This window comes from Leopardus geoffroyi, chromosome E1 (assembly GCF_018350155.1).
Source record: "Leopardus geoffroyi isolate Oge1 chromosome E1, O.geoffroyi_Oge1_pat1.0, whole genome shotgun sequence".
Classification (NCBI taxonomy): Eukaryota; Metazoa; Chordata; class Mammalia; order Carnivora; family Felidae; genus Leopardus; species Leopardus geoffroyi.
In genome coordinates this window covers 34994867-35012959 of record NC_059330.1, presented here as the reverse complement: position 1 = coordinate 35012959, position 18093 = coordinate 34994867, and the positions used below count along the sequence as shown (strand labels likewise).

The 18093-nt window shown below is 61.0% G+C and overlaps 1 protein-coding gene across 26 annotated transcripts in view; it reads left to right on the top strand.

Moving 5' to 3' along the window:
- The window catches only part of CACNA1G (calcium voltage-gated channel subunit alpha1 G), a 61934-nt gene that overhangs the window by 19794 nt on the left and 24047 nt on the right, over nucleotides 1-18093 (top strand). For 15 of the 26 annotated variants that reach the window (XM_045488393.1, XM_045488402.1, XM_045488396.1 and 12 more), the window contains 9 exons: nucleotides 9427-9578; nucleotides 10260-10445; nucleotides 10546-10660; nucleotides 10754-10909; nucleotides 13766-13834; nucleotides 15333-15417; nucleotides 15506-15699; nucleotides 16470-16901; nucleotides 17817-17917. In XM_045488393.1, the coding sequence (XP_045344349.1) occupies nucleotides 9427-9578; nucleotides 10260-10445; nucleotides 10546-10660; nucleotides 10754-10909; nucleotides 13766-13834; nucleotides 15333-15417; nucleotides 15506-15699; nucleotides 16470-16901; nucleotides 17817-17917 (1490 nt within the window). The remainder of the gene's footprint in view (nucleotides 1-9426; nucleotides 9579-10259; nucleotides 10446-10545; nucleotides 10661-10753; nucleotides 10910-13765; nucleotides 13835-15332; nucleotides 15418-15505; nucleotides 15700-16469; nucleotides 16902-17816; nucleotides 17918-18093) is intronic. The other 11 variants (XM_045488397.1, XM_045488395.1, XM_045488413.1 and 8 more) reach the window with 1 other exon arrangement.

The following is an 18093-nucleotide window of genomic DNA, read 5'->3' as shown; positions in this document are numbered from 1 at the left end:
GAGTGGCAGGCACGAAGACGGGAGGATGGAGACGCAGGGACAAGAGGGACAGAGCTACGGAAGGGGCGATGGACACTCAGGGACGAGACAGACAGATGGAGGCACAGAGACATCGGGGTGACAGAGACAGAGATGCGGAGAAGGGTTGCAGGGCTCGGGACGCAGGCTCAAATGGAGCCTCCCAGACAGGGAGAGGGGAACCAGGTGAGGAACAAAGTTGGGGGGGGCACCTGAGGGGACGTGGCAACAGAGGAGAGGAGCCACAGTGGCTTGTGGTCTCCCTGCAGCACCCTGAACGAGGCGACCATGTCCATGGACCCTGGTATTGGTAGGAGAGGATCCCGGTATTGGGGATCCCCAGCGAGGGGCCCAGCCCTCTTCCCCACCCATGGCTGCTGCCCTCCCCAGGCCTGTCCTCTCCCACTGTCACCTACCTTACCCCCCACTCGGTGTTCCTGCCAGGGATGGTGACGCCCTCCTGCCCCTCTCTACCAACAGAGGAAGCCCCCATTTTGTCATACCCAACCCAAGGTAGGCCCCACGCTGTCCATGGCCTCCTGCTTCCCCCACCCCTTCACCCACTGGCTGGTGAGACCCGCAGGACTGTTTCTCCAGACCAGAGGGACTGGTGAGGAGGACAAGGACACAGGACACTGAGAAGGGAGCAAGAATGTGACTTGAGGACAGAAGTGTCACCTGATGGAGGACAAGCATGCGTGTGCCCCATCCATGAGACAGCAGAATATGGAGCAAGGAACTTATTGTGAATTATCCATCCCGCCCTCTCTCCTTCCATCCCTCCCCCTCTCCTTCCATCCAGCCATCCATCCATCCTTCACCCATCCCTCCATCCCCCCTTCCATCCCTCCCCATCTCCTTCCATCCAGCCAGCCATCCTTCTCTCCTTCCTTCCTTCCTTCCTTCCTTCCTTCCTCCCTCCCACACACATTTCCTGTGCATCAGAGTTGGGGAAAAACATCTTGATTTGTGGTGTTTATAGTGTTGACCAATTACCATGGTGTAAATGCTGTCACCATGACCCATGTCAAGCTAGCAGCATGATGTCACTGACTGTGGGGTCGGGAAGAGACGTACACACACTGGGCCTAGGACACTGCGTTCTTCCTCTCAGAGAGGTCATCGGCAAGTGAACAGTCATATTTACTTGATGCAGGACGTGCTCAGAGACAGACGTGCGGAGTAGTCTGGGATCCAGACCAGGGAAGGGATTCAGGGAGAGGCCCCGCGCAGGATGTGATCTGGGAGCAGAGTCTGCAGGAAGAGCGAGGTGTAGCCAGCAAAAGGGGGCGGGGGGTGTAGGGCACAAGATGGGGGGAGGGGTCAGAAGCACCAAACACCAAAACTGAGAGATTTGTGAGGACTTCAGAATGAGTGGGGCACAGGCTGGGGGCCGGGATGGACAAGTGACAAGAAACCAGTTTGGAAAAAAATTCAGGGCCAGGTCCTGAGAGGGATAGGAAGGAGTTTTTTCCTGAAGGTGATAGGTTCCCCAGAAATGTTTTAAGCGGGTCAGTGATACAAGCAGGTTTGTGCTCTATCAATAGACATTCTGTGGAGCCAAGGAGGGGAGACAGGAAGCAGGGCGGCCAAGGAGAGGGCTACTGCAGTGGTCCAAACGGTTCATACATCTCTGTCCTTGGAAGTGGAGGGAAGAGGGCCGGGGACAGCTGGCAGGTGGCTGAATCTGCAGGACTCGACACCAATTGGAGATTTGGGGGGAGGACACAGCAAGGACAAGACCCAGGTTTCTGCTTAGGGTGGGAGCACTGGGCCTTGAGCAGATTGGGGCTGCAGGACGTTGCGTACAAGGCATCCGTGGGCCATCCTGGGGCCTACCTAGCAGGCTGCTGGAGCTCAGAAGAGAGTCTGTCTCTGCCGGCGTCTGCCCTGGGGCCAAGCTGCTCCAGGAGGAGTGGGGGTGGTGCGGGGAGGGGGTCTTGGGGACATAGGAGCTTCCTAATCACCCCTTTCCTAGCTCCGGGGTGCTGAGGGCAGAGGTTAACTTCATATTCTAGAAGAGGGACAACAGAGAGAGGTGGGGGAGGGGCATGTGGCCCAGTGGGTCTCTGGGCTGCCAACGAGAGAGAGAGGCAGGGTCCAGAGTAGACTGCCTTTTGGGCCAGCAGAGGACAGGGCAGGTGACGATTCTGTTCGTTGCTCAGACTCTGGACCCATCCTGTCACTCTAGATACATGTCCAGGGAGGGTTTCTATTTATAAGTGAGTGAGGTCAGCTGTTCAAGGCAAGGGAAGTTGGGGGTGGAGTGGGGTGGGGGGTGGGGTGGAAATCCAGATGTGGCAGGTCTTAACTTTGAAGGGATTCACAGACTCCTTTGGGATTCTGCTGAAAACTGGGGACTCTCTCCCCAGAAAATACACACATGCAGGGACACCCCACATGTGGCCTTCGAGGACAAGGGTTTATGGACACCTCCCACCCCAAGTCTATCCCTTGGGCCTTCTAGCAGTTCTTGACCTCCAGACAGAGGAGCCCTGTCTCAGGAGCTGAGGCTGAGCCAAGCAGAACCGGGGGAGTGGGGAGTGGGGGGTGGGGGGGGGGATGATCCTTTTAGAGCCGTCCTGGCCCCAGATTTCCAAAGTCTCTCCAGATGTGGGGGGGTGGGGAATGGGTGCTGTTTTGGAGATGGCTGGCTAACGGGGTGTTCACATTCCTTCAGGCGTCCTCTGGTCCTATAGGCTCCTGCGGCTCAGCAAACACCTCCTCCTGTGCACAGCATGCCAGAATAGGATGGCAGAATGGCAGGGGGCGGGGGACAGAGCCAGAAGCACCAGAAGCACCGGAGAAATTTAGGTTCTAGCCGAAAAGTTCTGCTTCATGGACGATTATGCCAAATGTCGTAAGGGAGGCTTCTGGGGACAGAGGAGAGATGCTCACACCCAGCTGGGGGCTCGGAAGGGCTTCACAAAGGAGGTGGCTGTTGAGAGGGGTCCTTGGAAGCTAGGCGGGATTGGTGCAGAGAGGCCTCGATGGAAGGATTAAGGGGAAATCCGGCAACCTAGCCTGGAGGAGCACAGGGTGGCGTGGGACACTCGGAGGACAGTCATGTTGCCTCCCACCCCCACCCCCACCCCCACCGAGGTGTCTGAGCAGGAGTGATGTGAGCCCAGCTGTGTTGAAGGAAGCCAGAGATTCCAGTGGGTGCGGGCTGGGTCGAGGGAGAGGCCCAGAGGCTATTTCTGTCCTTCAGACCAGAGGCAGCGAGGGCCCCAAGTATGGTGGTGGTGGAAAGGACAAGGGGGCGGGGGCCGGCACCTGCTGCTGGAGGGATGAGGGCCCACAGGAATCCTAGATAACTCCCAGGAGCCAAGACAGAATTCTGGAGAGTGATGGAGCTGGCCGTCCGGGAAGGGGCAGGTTTGATGGAGGGGGTGGGAGGGTTTGTTTTGGAGCGCTGCATTTGAGCTGGAGGCCGGCCATCCCGGGAATGCTATCAGGCAGGTTGGCTCTCTGGGTGAGGAGCCAAGGGCTTTTTGAGGGAGATTGTTTAGTGTCGTCCACACCCCAGTGACAGCCGGGTGGGAGGGGGCTGCGGCGGTGGGAGTCGGGAGCTGGGGGCAAGAGGAGGGAGTGGGTTCTGACTGAACTCTGAGCAGAGAAAGGGGACGGGAGAGGAGCCCTAGGAGGGCAGGAGGGGGCACAGGCGCTGGCAGGTGGGGCCGACAGCAGGCTCTGGTGCTGTCCTGGCATCCCCTGAGAGAGGGACTTGGAAGAGAGTCTAGACAGAGCTGGGGTTTGGGGGGACTAGGCCTGCACTCACATGGGGGTTTCTGCTCTGAGCCCAGGAAAGGAGACTGGGGGAGTGAGGGAACAGGGGATACGTGAACAGGGCCCTGGGGACGTGGGGTGTGTGTGGAGGGAGGTGCAGGTGCAGGTGGAGGAGGGGAGGAGAGAAGAGTCGGCTGTGCTGTGCGTCACAGAGCTGTTTGTGGGGAGGGGAGCGGAGCCCGGGGGTGGGGGGCGGGGAGAGGCCAGGCTGGGAGTGGGGACGAGGCGGGGCGAGGAGAGGGAGAAGGTTTGGAACAGCTCTAGGTGGGGAGAGACGGAGCCCCAGCAGCAGAGGAGGGTGAGGGAAGGTACAGAGCTGCCGTGAGGCCCCCAGCTGGCATTGCCCTGTCCAGTCAGCACAGGCTCGTGACAGCACCGCTCAACAATTCGATGGCCGCAGCAGAAGCGGAGGGGGTGGGGTCTTACCTGGACTGGGGCCGGCCCGGCAGGGGCGCTCTGAGGTCTGCGGCAGGAAGGCAGCCTTGAAATGGTCCGCCCCGGGCTCCAGGCTGAGAGGGTGTCCTGGCAGGTGAGGGGCAGGGGCCCCAGCTCCAGAATCTGGAGTCTCAGGGGCTTTGGCTTGGCTGTGTCCCAGCTGGGAGCACACTGTGAGTGCCGTGTGCCTGCTTTGCTGGTGTGTTTCCTGGAGGTGACTTCTGGGTGCTGGTAGGAGATTGTGGGGAGGGGCTGGAGCCACCCCTGGATACGGGCTTCTGGGGCACAGTGACACCCAGCAGTGGGCCCAGTGGGTGTGAGGGGCCGCAAGGGGATTGGCCCAAAGAGGCAAAGTTCCAAGCTGGAGAGCTCCCGGAGGTCTGAGAAGAGCAAGGTGGTGATCGATATGGTGAAGCCCGTGGGCTTTGCTCGAAACCACCTGCCATCCAGGTGGCTCCTGACTTCCCACACCCCTCCTTGGAGGAGGAGGAGGCAGGAGGTGCCAGTGACCCTTGCCCCATCGCTGTGGCCTGCCTGGATTCCCCCATCCTGGGTCGGGGGAGGGGGTGCATCGGGCAGGACTGTCAAAAGCAGAGGTGAAGTGAACCAAGGAGCAGAAATTTCAGGTCAGTGGAGCTGTTGGGAGCGGAGGAGATGGGGGTGGGGTGGCGCTGGGGCAGGGCTGGGGTGACTCGTACGAGCCTCTGCCCAGCTGTCTCCTGGCTCGCCCACTCCTCTTGCCGTCCCCGTGTGCCGGAGCTGCTCCTGGGCCTCCTGCCTGGGCCCCTGCAGCATCCCCCTAATTGGTCTCCGTCTCTCTGTCTCTCCAAGCCGTCAGCATGCTGCCACCACCGCAGCCTGATTAATCTTCTTAATACACCGCTCTGCACATCTCTTTCCTCCCCCCAGAAGCCCCAGTGGCAGCATCGCGGGCAGAGGCGAGTCCAGCCCCAGTGGTGGGACAGAGTTCAAGGCCATCCTGCCTGGGCCCTGCCAGCCTTGCAGCCGTGTCCTCCACGGACCCCTCCCCCGCTCTGACCCCGGAGAAGCACTTGATTCTCTGTCCCTGTCCCCATGCATTCCTTCCTCTGCATCTTTGCTTGTGCCGCCCTCAGCTGGGGGTGCCCTCCGGGGGGTTCTCCTTCCGCCCCTTCCTCCCTGGCCTCAGCTGGGTTTGAGCTCCCGGGGTGCTCCTGGTGTTTGCCCCCAGCGTGGGGCTTCGTGCGGCCTTGCAGGCATTCTGTCCTGCCGTGTGTGAGGCCCGCGTCCACCGTCAGTGCCCGTGGGGCCGCCTGAGCGTGGCTCTGGGCTGAGTGTTTTCACGGTCTTTAGCGCCTCTGTTCTGCAGAGCAGTTCTGCCATGAGGTGACGCTACCCTGTTTAACGGCGAAGGCCACTGGGGATCAGAGGGGCTAAGGGACCTGCCCAAGGTCACACAGGCAGAAAGTCTCAGGGTTGGCCGGCCTCCCACACTCTGGTTCCACCCCATGTTTTGATCACCAGTGTTCTGCACGCTGTGGGCCCATTAAGGGTTGGCTGATGGAGGTGAGTCCTGGTGCTTTCAGGGGAGTCCTGGTGCCGAGAAGTATCGGGGAGCTTGTGGGTGGGGGTGGGGGGGGCTATACTTGCTCCAAGGGGACAGGCTGAGGGGAGGGGAAGTGTTAGGAGGTGGGGCGTTTGCAGTTAGCATCTTCCCAAAGAAGAGCCCGGGGCCCCTGTGTGGGAGAGGCTGCCTGGCCTCAACTCACTGCAGCCCCCCGCTGGACCTTGACGTCTTGAGGGAGGATTGAGACCTGAGAAAGGACTGGCAGCAGAAGAGAGTCGGGAGGGGGGCTGGTGCCCACCTGGTTGGGGGGGGGGCCTTCCTGAGCCAGCGGTGTGACCTCCACCAAGTCACCACACCTCTTGGAGCCTCAGTTTCCCTGGCTAGCTAAGGAGGCAGGGAGGAAACGAAACCCTGGGAGGGACGGGGTAGCCAGCATGCTGCCCTGGGGAGATACTGGCAGAAGTTTGGCTCCCTCCCCGCCCCTTTGCAGCTGCAGTGGCTGTGATCACGGCTCTGGTCCCTGGGGCCACCGTGTTGCTAAGATTGTGTCTCTGTATCCTCGTCCTGCGTCCTGCCTGTGTTTGCAGAACGTTCCCAGCCTCCGATTTAGTAACTTGGGCTGACCTGTCTGGGGAGGAGTGCCTTTTCCCATGGATCATGGGGGGATTCCGGGGCCCTGGGAGCAAACAGGCATTGCCCGGAGGTGTGTGCCGTGAGACTCTCCAGGAGAGAGAGGGCAGGCTGAGGGACAGTGCCCGCTTTTCCTTTTCACCTGCTGTTCCTGTCTCAGCTGCCTGGAGGCGTGAGGATGGGGGGGTCCAGCCTTTGCTGCCTGCCCCCCTCAACCAGGACCTCAGGGGAGCCCTGTACCACCTTTCCAGTGAGGCTCTCGGCCGGTGTGCAGGTGTCCATGAGCCATGAGCCGTCGGGTACAGACAGTTGCCCCCCACCTTGAATGACATCAGGGAATTCTGGAAATACCCCCCTCCACATGCCCCGTGCTGGTCGTACTTTTAAGATTCACTAATGCAGTCGACGCAAGAGGCCGAAAGCTACTGTGCTGTCAGCCACTTTTTTTTAAAAAAAGGTTTATTAATTTTTATTTTTGGCAGCGTTTTTTGAGGTATCGTGTATATGCCATAAAATTCACCCATTGTCAGCTGTACCTCAGCTGTGCCTTCGAATCAGCGTGTTCTTTATTCATACATTAAGTTCATGCGAAATATGGTTTTGTAGACTTTGGAAGGTGTGTTATGAATTCAGTGTGTTTGGATTCACGGGCGCCTGGCTGTCACCTGGGGTGGGTTTGGCCCCTGACTGCTGCGTCGTGTTATCAGAGTCCGAATGAAATGGGATTGGGTCCCACTCCCTGGTTCTCCCTGCCCCGTGACTTTGAACCCATCATTCACCATCTCTTGACCTTTCGGCTCTTATCTGAAGTGAGGGTGCCAGGGCAGTTATGTGGATAGCATGAGGTGAGACGCAGGGTGAGCCTGGGGACCCTCAAGGCATTGCACCTGTGCCCATCACCTTTATGCAATCCAGCTGGACAGCTGGGCAGGTGGCAGAGTGACAGGGAGGCAGGCTCACTGAGCCTGGTCCCTGGCAGACTGGACTTGGGATGCCAAGAGGGGATCCACTTAGTCAGGAGGGATCTGAGCCCCGAGCTTTACCTGTCCTGACGATGACCCCTTCCCCACCATCTGCACTATGCTAATGCTAGAGGGGCCCAAGATCCTGTCTCTCTGTGACCCCATTCACTAGGTCAGGTGGCAGTGTCCTTTCCTGCCCCCATTTGCCGTCTGGGGAGCAAGGACTTGCTCAGGATCTACTGGACCAATGGGCCCCTTGCCACACCGACCCTGTACCAGCCACCCACTCTCTGGACGGCTGGCTCTCGGCCCTGCCTGCTGACCCTGGCCCGGCCCCCCAGGCCTGCCTTCGGAAAGAATCCGTGCACAGGCCGAGAGCTTCTCTCCTCCTGAGTAGCTGTTGACCCCCAAACACCCCTCACCTGCCAGCCAGAAGGCCCTTCCTTCCAGGTCTCCCCACCCCCTACCCAGGCTGGCCACACAAAGTCAGGCCGTCAGGATACATTTGGTGGGTGCCCAGGCCTGCTTCCGTGCTTGGGTGACCTACCTGGGCAGCCAGCCAGAGGAGGCAGCTGGGTAAACAGGGGGAGGTGTCTGATGGACTGAGGGCTTCATCTGGTTGTTTATTTTAACTGAAACTTCTTGAGCTGTTTTGAAACGAAGGCTTTGGGGCAATCAAGACACCCCATTAGGTAGGCATTGAGCTCCACTGAGCCAATCATACCTCACCCTGCATCTCCAGCCCTCAGCTCAGCCCTGCCGCTCTCTTTCTCCCCAAACATGGTTCATTCCTCGTGCTTCGCCCTGTGACGCCTTCCGCACCCCTTTCCCTGGAGAGACCTTACCCTTCAGAGCTCATTGCAAATGCTGCTTCCTGGCTAAGGCTTTCCCAGCCTTAGTTCCTCCCTCACCATCTCTCCCCTGGACTCTTGGATTTACCGTCGGGATAATTTATTTTGGCATCTAAGTATCTAAGGCCTCTTGTGGTTACTCAGCTGTTTTGTGTACGACCTGTTTCCAGCGAGACTCTGGGCTCCCGGGAGGCAGGGAGAACGGTCGGCATGTTTTTGCGGCTCCTTTCATACCTGATGTCTTGCTAGGCATACAGTAGATGCTTAATTTTGACGGAAGGGAGGGAGGGAGGCGACGAGTGAGCTGGAGTGGCAGCCGTTTTTCATTATTTCTGACGACCTCTCTAGGATGGGTCCTCGATCCCAATCCCGGACCCTGGCTGGAAGCATAAAAGCGATTACCGCCAGTGTTTTACATTTGGCCAGAGAGGTTGAGAATCTTGCTGAGGGTCACACAGCGAGTGGACAGGATGGGCTGGCAATGAACCCAGGCATCGCAGTTGCAGTCTCAGGGGGCAGCCCCGGGTCCTCCTCGTCTGCGACAATCTGCTCGGTCACCTCCTTTCTGCCCACCAGCACGTTTGCGTGTGCCTGCGGGCGTACGTGCGCGCGCGCGTGTGCTCGTTCGTGTGTTTGTGTGCACGGTGTGCGGGGGTGTGCCGTGTGTGCCTGTGTCTGGAAGAAAGCAACGTTAGCCAACAGTTGTCCGGGAGAAGGCTGCCAAATCCACAGAGTAATTGTAGAGCACGTGTGACTTTGCGTGTGGCTGTGTGTCTGGGTATGCATGTGAGGCCTTGGCGGTCGCCCTGTGACATTGGCCAGCCTCGCTGCGCTGCTGGCCACGGCCTGCTGAGCTGACCGAGCAGCACAGGACAAGAAGGGTCTCGGACCTCCTCGCAGGCGGTGGGCAGAAGCTATTATACAGGCGTCCCGCGAGCCTGCGGTCCCAGGCTCTGAGACCCGGGCTGAGATTTGGCGTGGCAGCTGCCCCTGAGTGCATTTCCTCATGGGCCGTTTGGGGGTGAGCCCTCCTCTGGAGAGTCCATCCAGCATCACCACTGCCCGCCCCCCGCCCCGCCTACCCCCCACCTTGCTATTCCTGCTGCTTCTCTGCCGGTGGCCTCCCCTAGGGACGGCAGGGGTGAGGGGCTCAGGGGTGAGCCTCGGCTGCTTCATACCCCACCCTGCCCTCCAGCCCGAGGAGCTCACCAACGCCCTGGAAATCAGCAACATCGTCTTCACCAGCCTCTTTGCCCTGGAGATGCTGCTGAAGCTGCTCGTGTACGGTCCCTTTGGCTACATCAAGAACCCCTACAACATCTTCGATGGCGTCATCGTCGTCATCAGGTATGGCGGCCCCTCCACTGCCTGTCGCCTGAGGAATGCCCGTGGGGTGGCTTGGACGAGAAGCCAGGTAGCCTGTTCCTCTGGGGTGGAGGGGTCTGGAGTCAGGCCCCACTGACCCCCGCAGGCCCTGCCGCTTCCCCAGTGGGGGGGGTGACCCGCTGTGCAGTCTCCTCTCCCCACTTCTGCTTCTTGCCCTTGAGCCCATGCGGGCCCCGGGGCGAGTGAGGACTGGGCAGCTGGCTTTGCAGAGGAGCTGAAGGGGGTGTGAGGCCCGGCCAGCAAAGTGCTTGGAAACCATCTCAGACACCCTCGACTTGCTTTAGGGTTTCCCAGACCCTGGGAAAGTGCTCCGTCCCCCTAGGCCTGGGGCCAGGAGAACTGCCTTATTGCTTTTTGGAACCGGCTTTAGATTTCATTAGAAGGGAACAAAGCAAATATTCCCTAACTTGACGCTGTTGCATGGGCCGGAACGTGGGAGAGGGCTGTCCGCTGCCAGGAGGTGATCTCTGGCCTGGAGAGAGGAGGGCGTGGAGAGGGCCGAGCCGTCACCTACACTCGTCTCGGAGGCTCCCACCTATGCCCCGCGCCCTGGCGCTGGGCCGGCTTTTCCAGGCCCTCTCGGAGGGAGGGGTGGTGGGAGGGCGAGCCCACAGGGGCTCAGGCTCCCCGCCCTCCTTGCAGCGTGTGGGAGATCGTGGGCCAGCAGGGGGGTGGCCTGTCGGTGCTGCGGACCTTCCGCCTGATGCGGGTGCTGAAGCTGGTGCGCTTCCTGCCGGCGCTGCAGCGACAGCTGGTGGTGCTCATGAAGACCATGGACAACGTGGCCACCTTCTGCATGCTGCTCATGCTCTTCATCTTCATCTTCAGGTGAGGGCAGGGGCGGCCTCCGCGCCGGCTGGGAGGAGGGCCTGAGGGGCAGGGGGTGCCCCCGCCCCTGCCCCCCATCTCCCGGCTCCTGTGTCTTCAGCATCCTGGGCATGCATCTCTTCGGCTGCAAATTTGCATCTGAGCGGGATGGGGACACGCTGCCGGACCGGAAGAATTTTGACTCCCTGCTCTGGGCCATCGTCACCGTCTTTCAGGTGCCAGGGTAACCAGGCAGGGGTGGACGGGGGGGGGGGGGGGGAGGCGGGGCACCCCCGGTGAAGGCCCTGACCCCCAGCCTCTGCCCACAGATCCTGACCCAGGAGGACTGGAACAAGGTACTCTACAATGGAATGGCCTCCACGTCGTCCTGGGCTGCTCTTTATTTCATTGCTCTCATGACCTTCGGCAACTACGTGCTCTTTAATCTGCTCGTCGCCATTCTGGTGGAGGGCTTCCAGGCGGAGGTAACCTCCTGCCCACAGCAGTCCAGTTCCGGGAGGAGTTGGCTGCCTGGCTTGAGCCATGGTGGCCGGGGAGGTCTCGCAGAAAGTGCCCATCAGGCCAGGCTGGGGGACTTGGGGTGGAAGGTCCCGGGTCTCGGGCAGCCCCTCAGCACCGAGGAGACAGGGCGGTTGTCGGGGATCCCTGGGTCCACTAGCTCCTGAGTGGGCTTCCGCATGGAGGTCAGCCAGATTCTTCCCCGGGGAGCTGGATAAGTGCCGGCACACGGTGCCAGCTGGATCCCGAGTACGGGTGCTCTCGGGGACATCCAGAGGGGACCCCTCTGAGCCGAGGGGTGGGGGCAGCTTGTGTGCAAATCCAAGCTCTGGCTAAACTGATGAAGATGCCGCCAGGGCCCAGGCAGGGCTAAGCTGCCCAGGGTGAGAAATGAGCCCAATTAGCTGCAGGCGTGGCAGAGACGAGCGTCCTATTTCCAGCCCAGGCTCCATCACCTCCGTCACAGGCAGCGTCATCCATTCATATTGATTTGCATCGATCCTGCCCTGGCTGTGCCAGGGCTCAGCACCTGCCTGGAGGGCCGTACGTCGTTCCTGTCCCTCAGCTCCCCCCCGCCCTGTCCCCCGAGCTCCGGGCCCAGCCCAGCCTCCAGTCCAGGCGTCTTTCACAGGCAGGTTGACCCAACCTAGAAATGCTCCAGGTTGGGCGCAGAGAAGCTCTTGGTCCAGTTCTCTCCGGGTGACCCGGATGGAAACTCCCGCTGCGGCCTGGTCTATAAATACTCGGCACACGGTGGAAAAACAAAAATCTATTTTCCGACTCTTTCCCAGCCTTGGCGAGGGAGGGCCGTTCCCCGTAGGCCGGCTGGGCTGGTGGGGTGCGGGTGCCTCTGTCCCACACCGGCCCTCTCCGGCTGCCTGCCGGCCGTGCACATTCTGTACTTATCCATTATCGCATTTCCTCCCACTGGGTGGCAGCGAGGGCAGCTGGTGGGGGAGGCCGGCCCTGCCTCTGGTGATGGCCGGGCCTCTTGTGCCGAGGGACGAGGCACTTCGTTGGGGGTTCCCCGGGGCCTGAAAAGTTCAGGGGTGACACCATGCTCCCGTAAGAGCCAGGGTCTCCGTGGACACCCACCGCTCTTAGCCGGTGGGAAGAACTGCTGAGCGGGGACGGGGGTCCTGCCGCCCCTTGCAAACCACTGCCCCTGGCGGCTAAGATGTCCTCAGAAAAATCCCCGAGGAACTCCGCGAGGGGATATGGAAAACACCCCGAGCCTATTCCCCTCCCCTCAACTGGCCGTTCTGTGTCTCAGCAGCCCTGGAGGTGCCCGGTGCAGACAGCCCCCTCCCCACCGCCGGCCCTTTCAGCAAACACCTTGTTAAATTGAATGCTGCTGAGCCGGCCTGGTTGCTAGGCAGCGGCGATGTCTGCTGTTGGGAAGGAAGACAGGTCACTCTGGCCTTGCCGGGGGCCTGTGGCTGCCCCAGCCCGAGAGGTCAGCTAGGGCCTGGGGCCACGGCCGCCTCAACCTGCAGGGCACAGGTGCCCAGTGGCAAGGGTCTCAGAGCTTGATGCTTCAGGTCGGGGCTGGGATGGAGGAAGGATTTCCAGATCAACCCCCCTCCATGGGGGTGGGCGGCGGCCTGGCCCTGAAGTGCCCGTGGGAGGGGCTGGACCAGCCACCCACTGTCCTGTGTGTCGTGGGCCAACACCTACGTGGGGGAGGGGAGGGCCGGTCAAGTCAGGCCGTTGACCTGGATATCTCCAGAAGCACCTGCCCTGTCTTGTACAGAGTTTTAAGGGGGGGGGGGGGGTTGCACGTGTGGCTCTGAGGAAGCCCCACATTCTGGCAGGAGAGGCTGGTTGTTGCTGTTGTGATGGCCTGCTCTTTTACAAAAAAGGCAAACCCCCCTCTGCAGAGGAAGTTGTTGGTCGTCAGCAGCAGGAGGGCTCCAGGGTAGCCCCAGCTGGCCTGGCCACCTTGCCAAGAGGTCAGAGGGCGGAGGCCCGGGAGACGGGGCTGGCTCGGCTGCCCATTTGCCGACGTGCAGGGGGCAGCATCCTGAATCCCTGTGTATTTGTCATGCACACACTTAATTAAATGAGCAGACAGCAGGCCCTGTGTGAGGCCATTAATTGGTATTAAACAATATCATAGCTGTCATCCCAGTGTTACTTGTCACATCCCATCCCAGTGGGAGCAGCTGGACCCGGTCTGATTCTGGGGGATGCAGGCTGGGCGTATGGGAGTGGGGAACTCCCCTGCAGCTCCCGGCCCGCAGCCTCCTCCTGGCCTCTGGCTCATGCCCTCCTCCTTCCCCGCCTCCCTGCCCATCCCCAAGCCCGCTGCCAGTGCGGGGCCAGTACAAGGTGAGCTGGAGACTCAGGTGCAAGGCCCAGGTAGACCTCTGACTCTCTGCGTGCCTGGGGACAGCTGTCTTAGCTTCTCCAAACCTCAGCTGCCTCCTTTATGGTGACACGAGTGACTTCCTTCCCGCCTTGCGAGAGGCGAGCTGGTGTGACTAAAGCAGTTTCCGGGCGGCTGGCATGCCCCTTGTGCATCGAAGCTGTCATTATTAGGATTCCTGGGGGGGCTCGATCTCCTTGCCTGCCCTTTTCCCCCACCTTCATGGCCTCTGCCCTCACCCTTCAGATTCATTCGGGCCCGAGGGCCTGTGGTTGAATTCTGGAAGGCCGTCTGTCCCCTTTCTCCTCCTCCCCTGCCCCCAGTGTCTCGTCCCCCTTCCACCCCTGTCGGGTTTGTGCCATCCTTTTCTTCGTCCTCTTTTGACACTGCTGATGTTTGAAAGCCCGAGCACCTGTGACCAGCGCCCGTCCCCTGCCTCCCCGTCTCCCTGTAGGAAATCAGCAAACGGGAAGATGCGAGTGGACAGTTAAGCTGTATTCAGCTGCCTGTCGACTCCCAGGGGGTAGGTACGCGATCATGAGTCGGCATGCCCCCGCTCCCCGTGCCCTGTGCCCCCTCCACCTCCGTGTCTCTGTGCTCGTGTTCACGCTCAGCCGCTGTGCAACTGTGGTAGCTGTGGTGGTCATTGGTGTCGTGAGGTTTGCTTCGATTTTAAGTCCCTTCCCCCTGAGGACATGGAGAGGAGAGGCCTCCTTGTCTCTGCCCCCACCACCCTGCCAAGGGCACTGTTCCCATCCCCCGCTGGACCCGTAGAGGGGCGGGAGAAGGAAGGGACTTAGAATCTCTGTGTGCACGTGTGTGGTCCACCGCGTGTGGGTGCCTACACTGAGGTCCCCGAGGAGTCCAAGTCTCGGGATCATGGCCGCAGACTGTGCTTCCCCATCTCTCTCCCCTCCCCCTTGCCCTGAGCCCCTATTGGAGACCCCCACAAGCTGCCTCAGCTCAGGACAAGTCTTTGGAGGATGTGAGGGTGGGGTGCCTCTTGCCAGAAGGTCCCAGATTTTTAAACCCACTTCCGAGTCTCTGGCCCCCTGGCCACCTGGGAGGTCCAGCAGGCATTTGGGGGCCTGCCCCCACTCTGGCCTCCACACCGAGCCCGTGCTCCACTGTTTCCTGCGCTGGCCCTGGAATTCGGGCCAAGGCCGGGGTTCCCGTGGGACCCCACAGTGCTGTGCATCCCGAGCGGCCCCCTGGAGATCCCACTCGATAATTAAAGGCCTCGTTAGGGATGTAAACTGAGTTAATGAAAATGATCCCCTGAGATGCCAATTACGAAATATTTATGCCCTTATCAAAAGTAGCAATCAAGTATTTCTTAATAACTTCTTAAGGAGAAGTGTGTAATTACTGGGGAACCCACTGACCTGCTAAGAAGGAAGAAAAAAGTACCCCAGAGACAGGGACAGAGGTAAAAATGGGGCCAGGGGACGGGGTGGGGTCTTGGGAAAGACGAGGGGAAGAAACAGAGGGCCTGAAGTGGCCTCCTTGGGCTGAGCTGCTCTGTCTGGGGTCTTTCAATTTCCTTCTGGGGTCCTCAGGTCTGCGGCTCAGGGGAGGGCAGCCATGGAAGGAAAGCAGAGAGCACAAGTGGCCTTGGGAATTCAGGCTCTAGTGACCATTTCACTCAGGTCCCCAGCTCCCTTTGGCCTATGCCACCCGCCCACCTGCCTGCCCGGCTGTTCCCCTGTCCCCTCAGCCCTTCCCGGAGCCAGTCCCTGCCAGGCTGGTTGTGGTGTGGGCTATGGGGTTAGCCGTGGCCTTCTCTGAGGCGTGGCAGGTGGGAGGCAGAGGTGTCGGGGGCCCTGGGGAGCTCTGGGCCCCACGCCTGGATGGTGTGGCCTGTGCCAGTGCATGCCTCGTGCCGTGGTTGCTGGTTCCCATAGCCTATATGTGGTGTATGCTTGTGGAGACAGGGAGGCCTCAGTCCAGCCCACTAGCCCCTGCCGGGCCAGGTCTCTAATGGCCTGCTGCTCCCCCCCACCCCCCCCCCCCCACCCTAGGGAGATGCCACCAAGTCCGAGTCAGAGCCCGATTTCTTCTCACCCAGCCTGGATGGTGACGGGGACAGGAAGAAGCACTTGGCCTGTGAGTATCTATCCTGGGGGTGTGGGCCCTGGCCCTGGGCCAGCCTTGAGTGGACTCAGGGTCTCTCCTTCTCTCACTTCCCCGGCAGTGGTGTCCCTGGGAGAGCACCCGGAGCTGCGGAAGAACCTGCTGCCGCCTCTTATCATCCACACGGCCGCCACGCCCATGTCGCTCCCCAAGAGTTCCAGCACTGGCCTGGCCGAGGCGCTGGGCCCCGCCTCCCGCCGCACCAGCAGCAGCGGGTCTGCTGAGCCAGGGGCGGCCCATGAGATGAAGTCACCGGTATGGGGTGCACGTGGGTGCCCTACGGTGGGACATGTGCAGAGGTCAGGAGGGAAGAGAGGATGGGGGCAGAGAGGCCCAAGGCCTCTGAGCCCTAGGTTGGACAAGCCCCCGGGAGGTCAGTAGGGCTAGTAATGCAGGCAGGTGCAGAGCTCTGGCCGTGGGGGAGAAAGAGCAGGGTTCTAATCCTATTCTTGTGTTCCTTAATTGCCCTTGGGTGAAACTCAACCTCTGAGCCTCTGCTATAAGATAGGGGAGGTCCTTCTCTCCTTAATACTTCATCATAATAGCAAACCCCGTGCAGTTACTGATTCTGTACCAGAGCAACCCCATGAGGTAGGTTTCATTAGTATCCCCACTTGACAGATGGGGACCCGGGTCTTAGCTTGCCAAACTGATTGGTGGGAAGCTCGGCAGTGAGCCGGTGACACAGCCAGAAATTTAATCCAGGAGTCGGCGTCGGGGCCCGCGCGCCTGCCGTCACTTTATACGGCCAGTCAGCTACATGAGGAATAGGTACTAGTGTTGTAGCTCTTCTCCAGATGAGGAACTGAGGCACAGAGAGGTTTAGTCACTTGCCCAGGGTCACCCAGCTGGTGGGAGTGAGTAATCTGAACCCAGGCGTCTGGTCCACGGCTCCCGCTTACACGTCGACTCCTGATATGGCGCCGAGGAGGCTCCCGGGAGACAGGGTGCCTGTGGGGGGTGGGGTGCAGGGCTGCGGGGTCCTGGTTGAGACCACCCTCTCCCTGGCTCACCCCCACCCCCAGCCGAGCGCCCGCAGCTCTCCGCACAGCCCCTGGAGCGCGGCAAGCAGCTGGACCAGCAGGCGCTCCAGCCGGAACAGCCTGGGCCGCGCCCCCAGCCTGAAGCGAAGGAGCCCGAGTGGGGAACGGCGCTCCCTGCTGTCGGGCGAGGGCCGGGAGAGCCAGGACGAGGACGAGAGCTCGGAAGAGGAGAGAGCCAGCCCGGTGGGCAGCGACCGTCGCCACAGGGGCTCCCTGGAGCGGGAGGCCAAGAGCTCCTTTGACCTGCCGGACACGCTGCAGGTGCCCGGGCTGCACCGCACAGCCAGTGGCCGCAGCTCGGCCTCCGAGCACCAGGACTGCAATGGCAAGTCAGCCTCGGGGCGCCTGGCCCGGGCCCAGCGGCCCGACGCCCCCCCACTGGATGGGGACGATGGCGATGACGAGGGCAACCTGGTGAGGCCCCTGTGGGCGCGGTGACTTCTCACACCTGACCTTGAGCGAGGGGGGCAATGCCTGACCTGGCGCTGGGCTGGACGCCCCACTCCCGGTTCCGTGGCATTCAGGGAATTACCGTCGCGCCCGAGGGGTCTCAAGGGGTGCCGGCCCTGAAGCGGAGCTCCGAACAGCCCCTTTTTTCTCCCTATGCCCGCCCTGCCGAGCCCCAGATCCTCGTCACATGCGGGGCTGCGGTCCTTGGTGGATATGAATGGTTTCGGGCAGATGCGTATGAATCTTTCATGGCCCTCCCCCAGTGACTCAGAAATACCCATAACTCATCCCTCCAAACTGATGCCCTCCCCTGTCTCCCCCTCTCTCATCTCGACCTTATCACAAGTCTTGACTTCACGCCCGTCCTTACCCATTCACCCCTCCCCCGGCCTCCACACCACCACCACCACCTCTAACCCTGGGGGATGGGCGCGTGGATCTAGGACCTCAGGGTTAGCGCGTGAGGAGAAGGGGCCAGGGTCCCCTCCCGCCAGGTGTGTCTTTGAACAGACAGCTGTGATGGGTACAATGTTTGATAATTGATGCAGCTCCCAAGCCCAGCGGGGAGGGAAGCAGGGAGGGCCTTCGGGGCTGGGCTGGAGGCTGGAGGCAGAGACATAAGCGCAGAGAGCCTGGGGGGAGGGGGGTGTGCAGGGGAGGAGGGAGGAGATGCACAAGCGAGGCATGCTCAGGGGACCAGAGGGGCTTAGAGGGAGACTGGGGGTCTGAGGAATAAAGGAAGAGAAGCGGGGGCTGAGGACTGGGCCCAGTGTGAAGGGCTGGACAGGGAGTGAAGGCCATGTTGCTGCAGACAAGGGGTAGGGTGTGGGGAACTTGAGGGTCCCGGCCCCGCACACCAGTCCTGTGGTCCTTCTACAGAGCAGAGGGGAGCGGATGAGAGTGTGGATCCGAGCCCGGCTGCCCGCCTGCTGCCGGGAGCGAGACTCCTGGTCCGCCTATGTCTTCTCTCCTCAGTCAAGGTGAGCAGGGGATCCCTGACCTCTCCTCCTGGGGAACTATCCCGCGACACCACCCTGGGGGACGCTAGAAGTGTCCTGGCCTGAGGGCACGTGAGAGAGGGGCCTCGGGCTGGGAGGGCCCCGAGGAGGCAAGGCCGCTCCCCGCTGCCCGGCCTGCCTCCTGCCCAGCCTTTGCT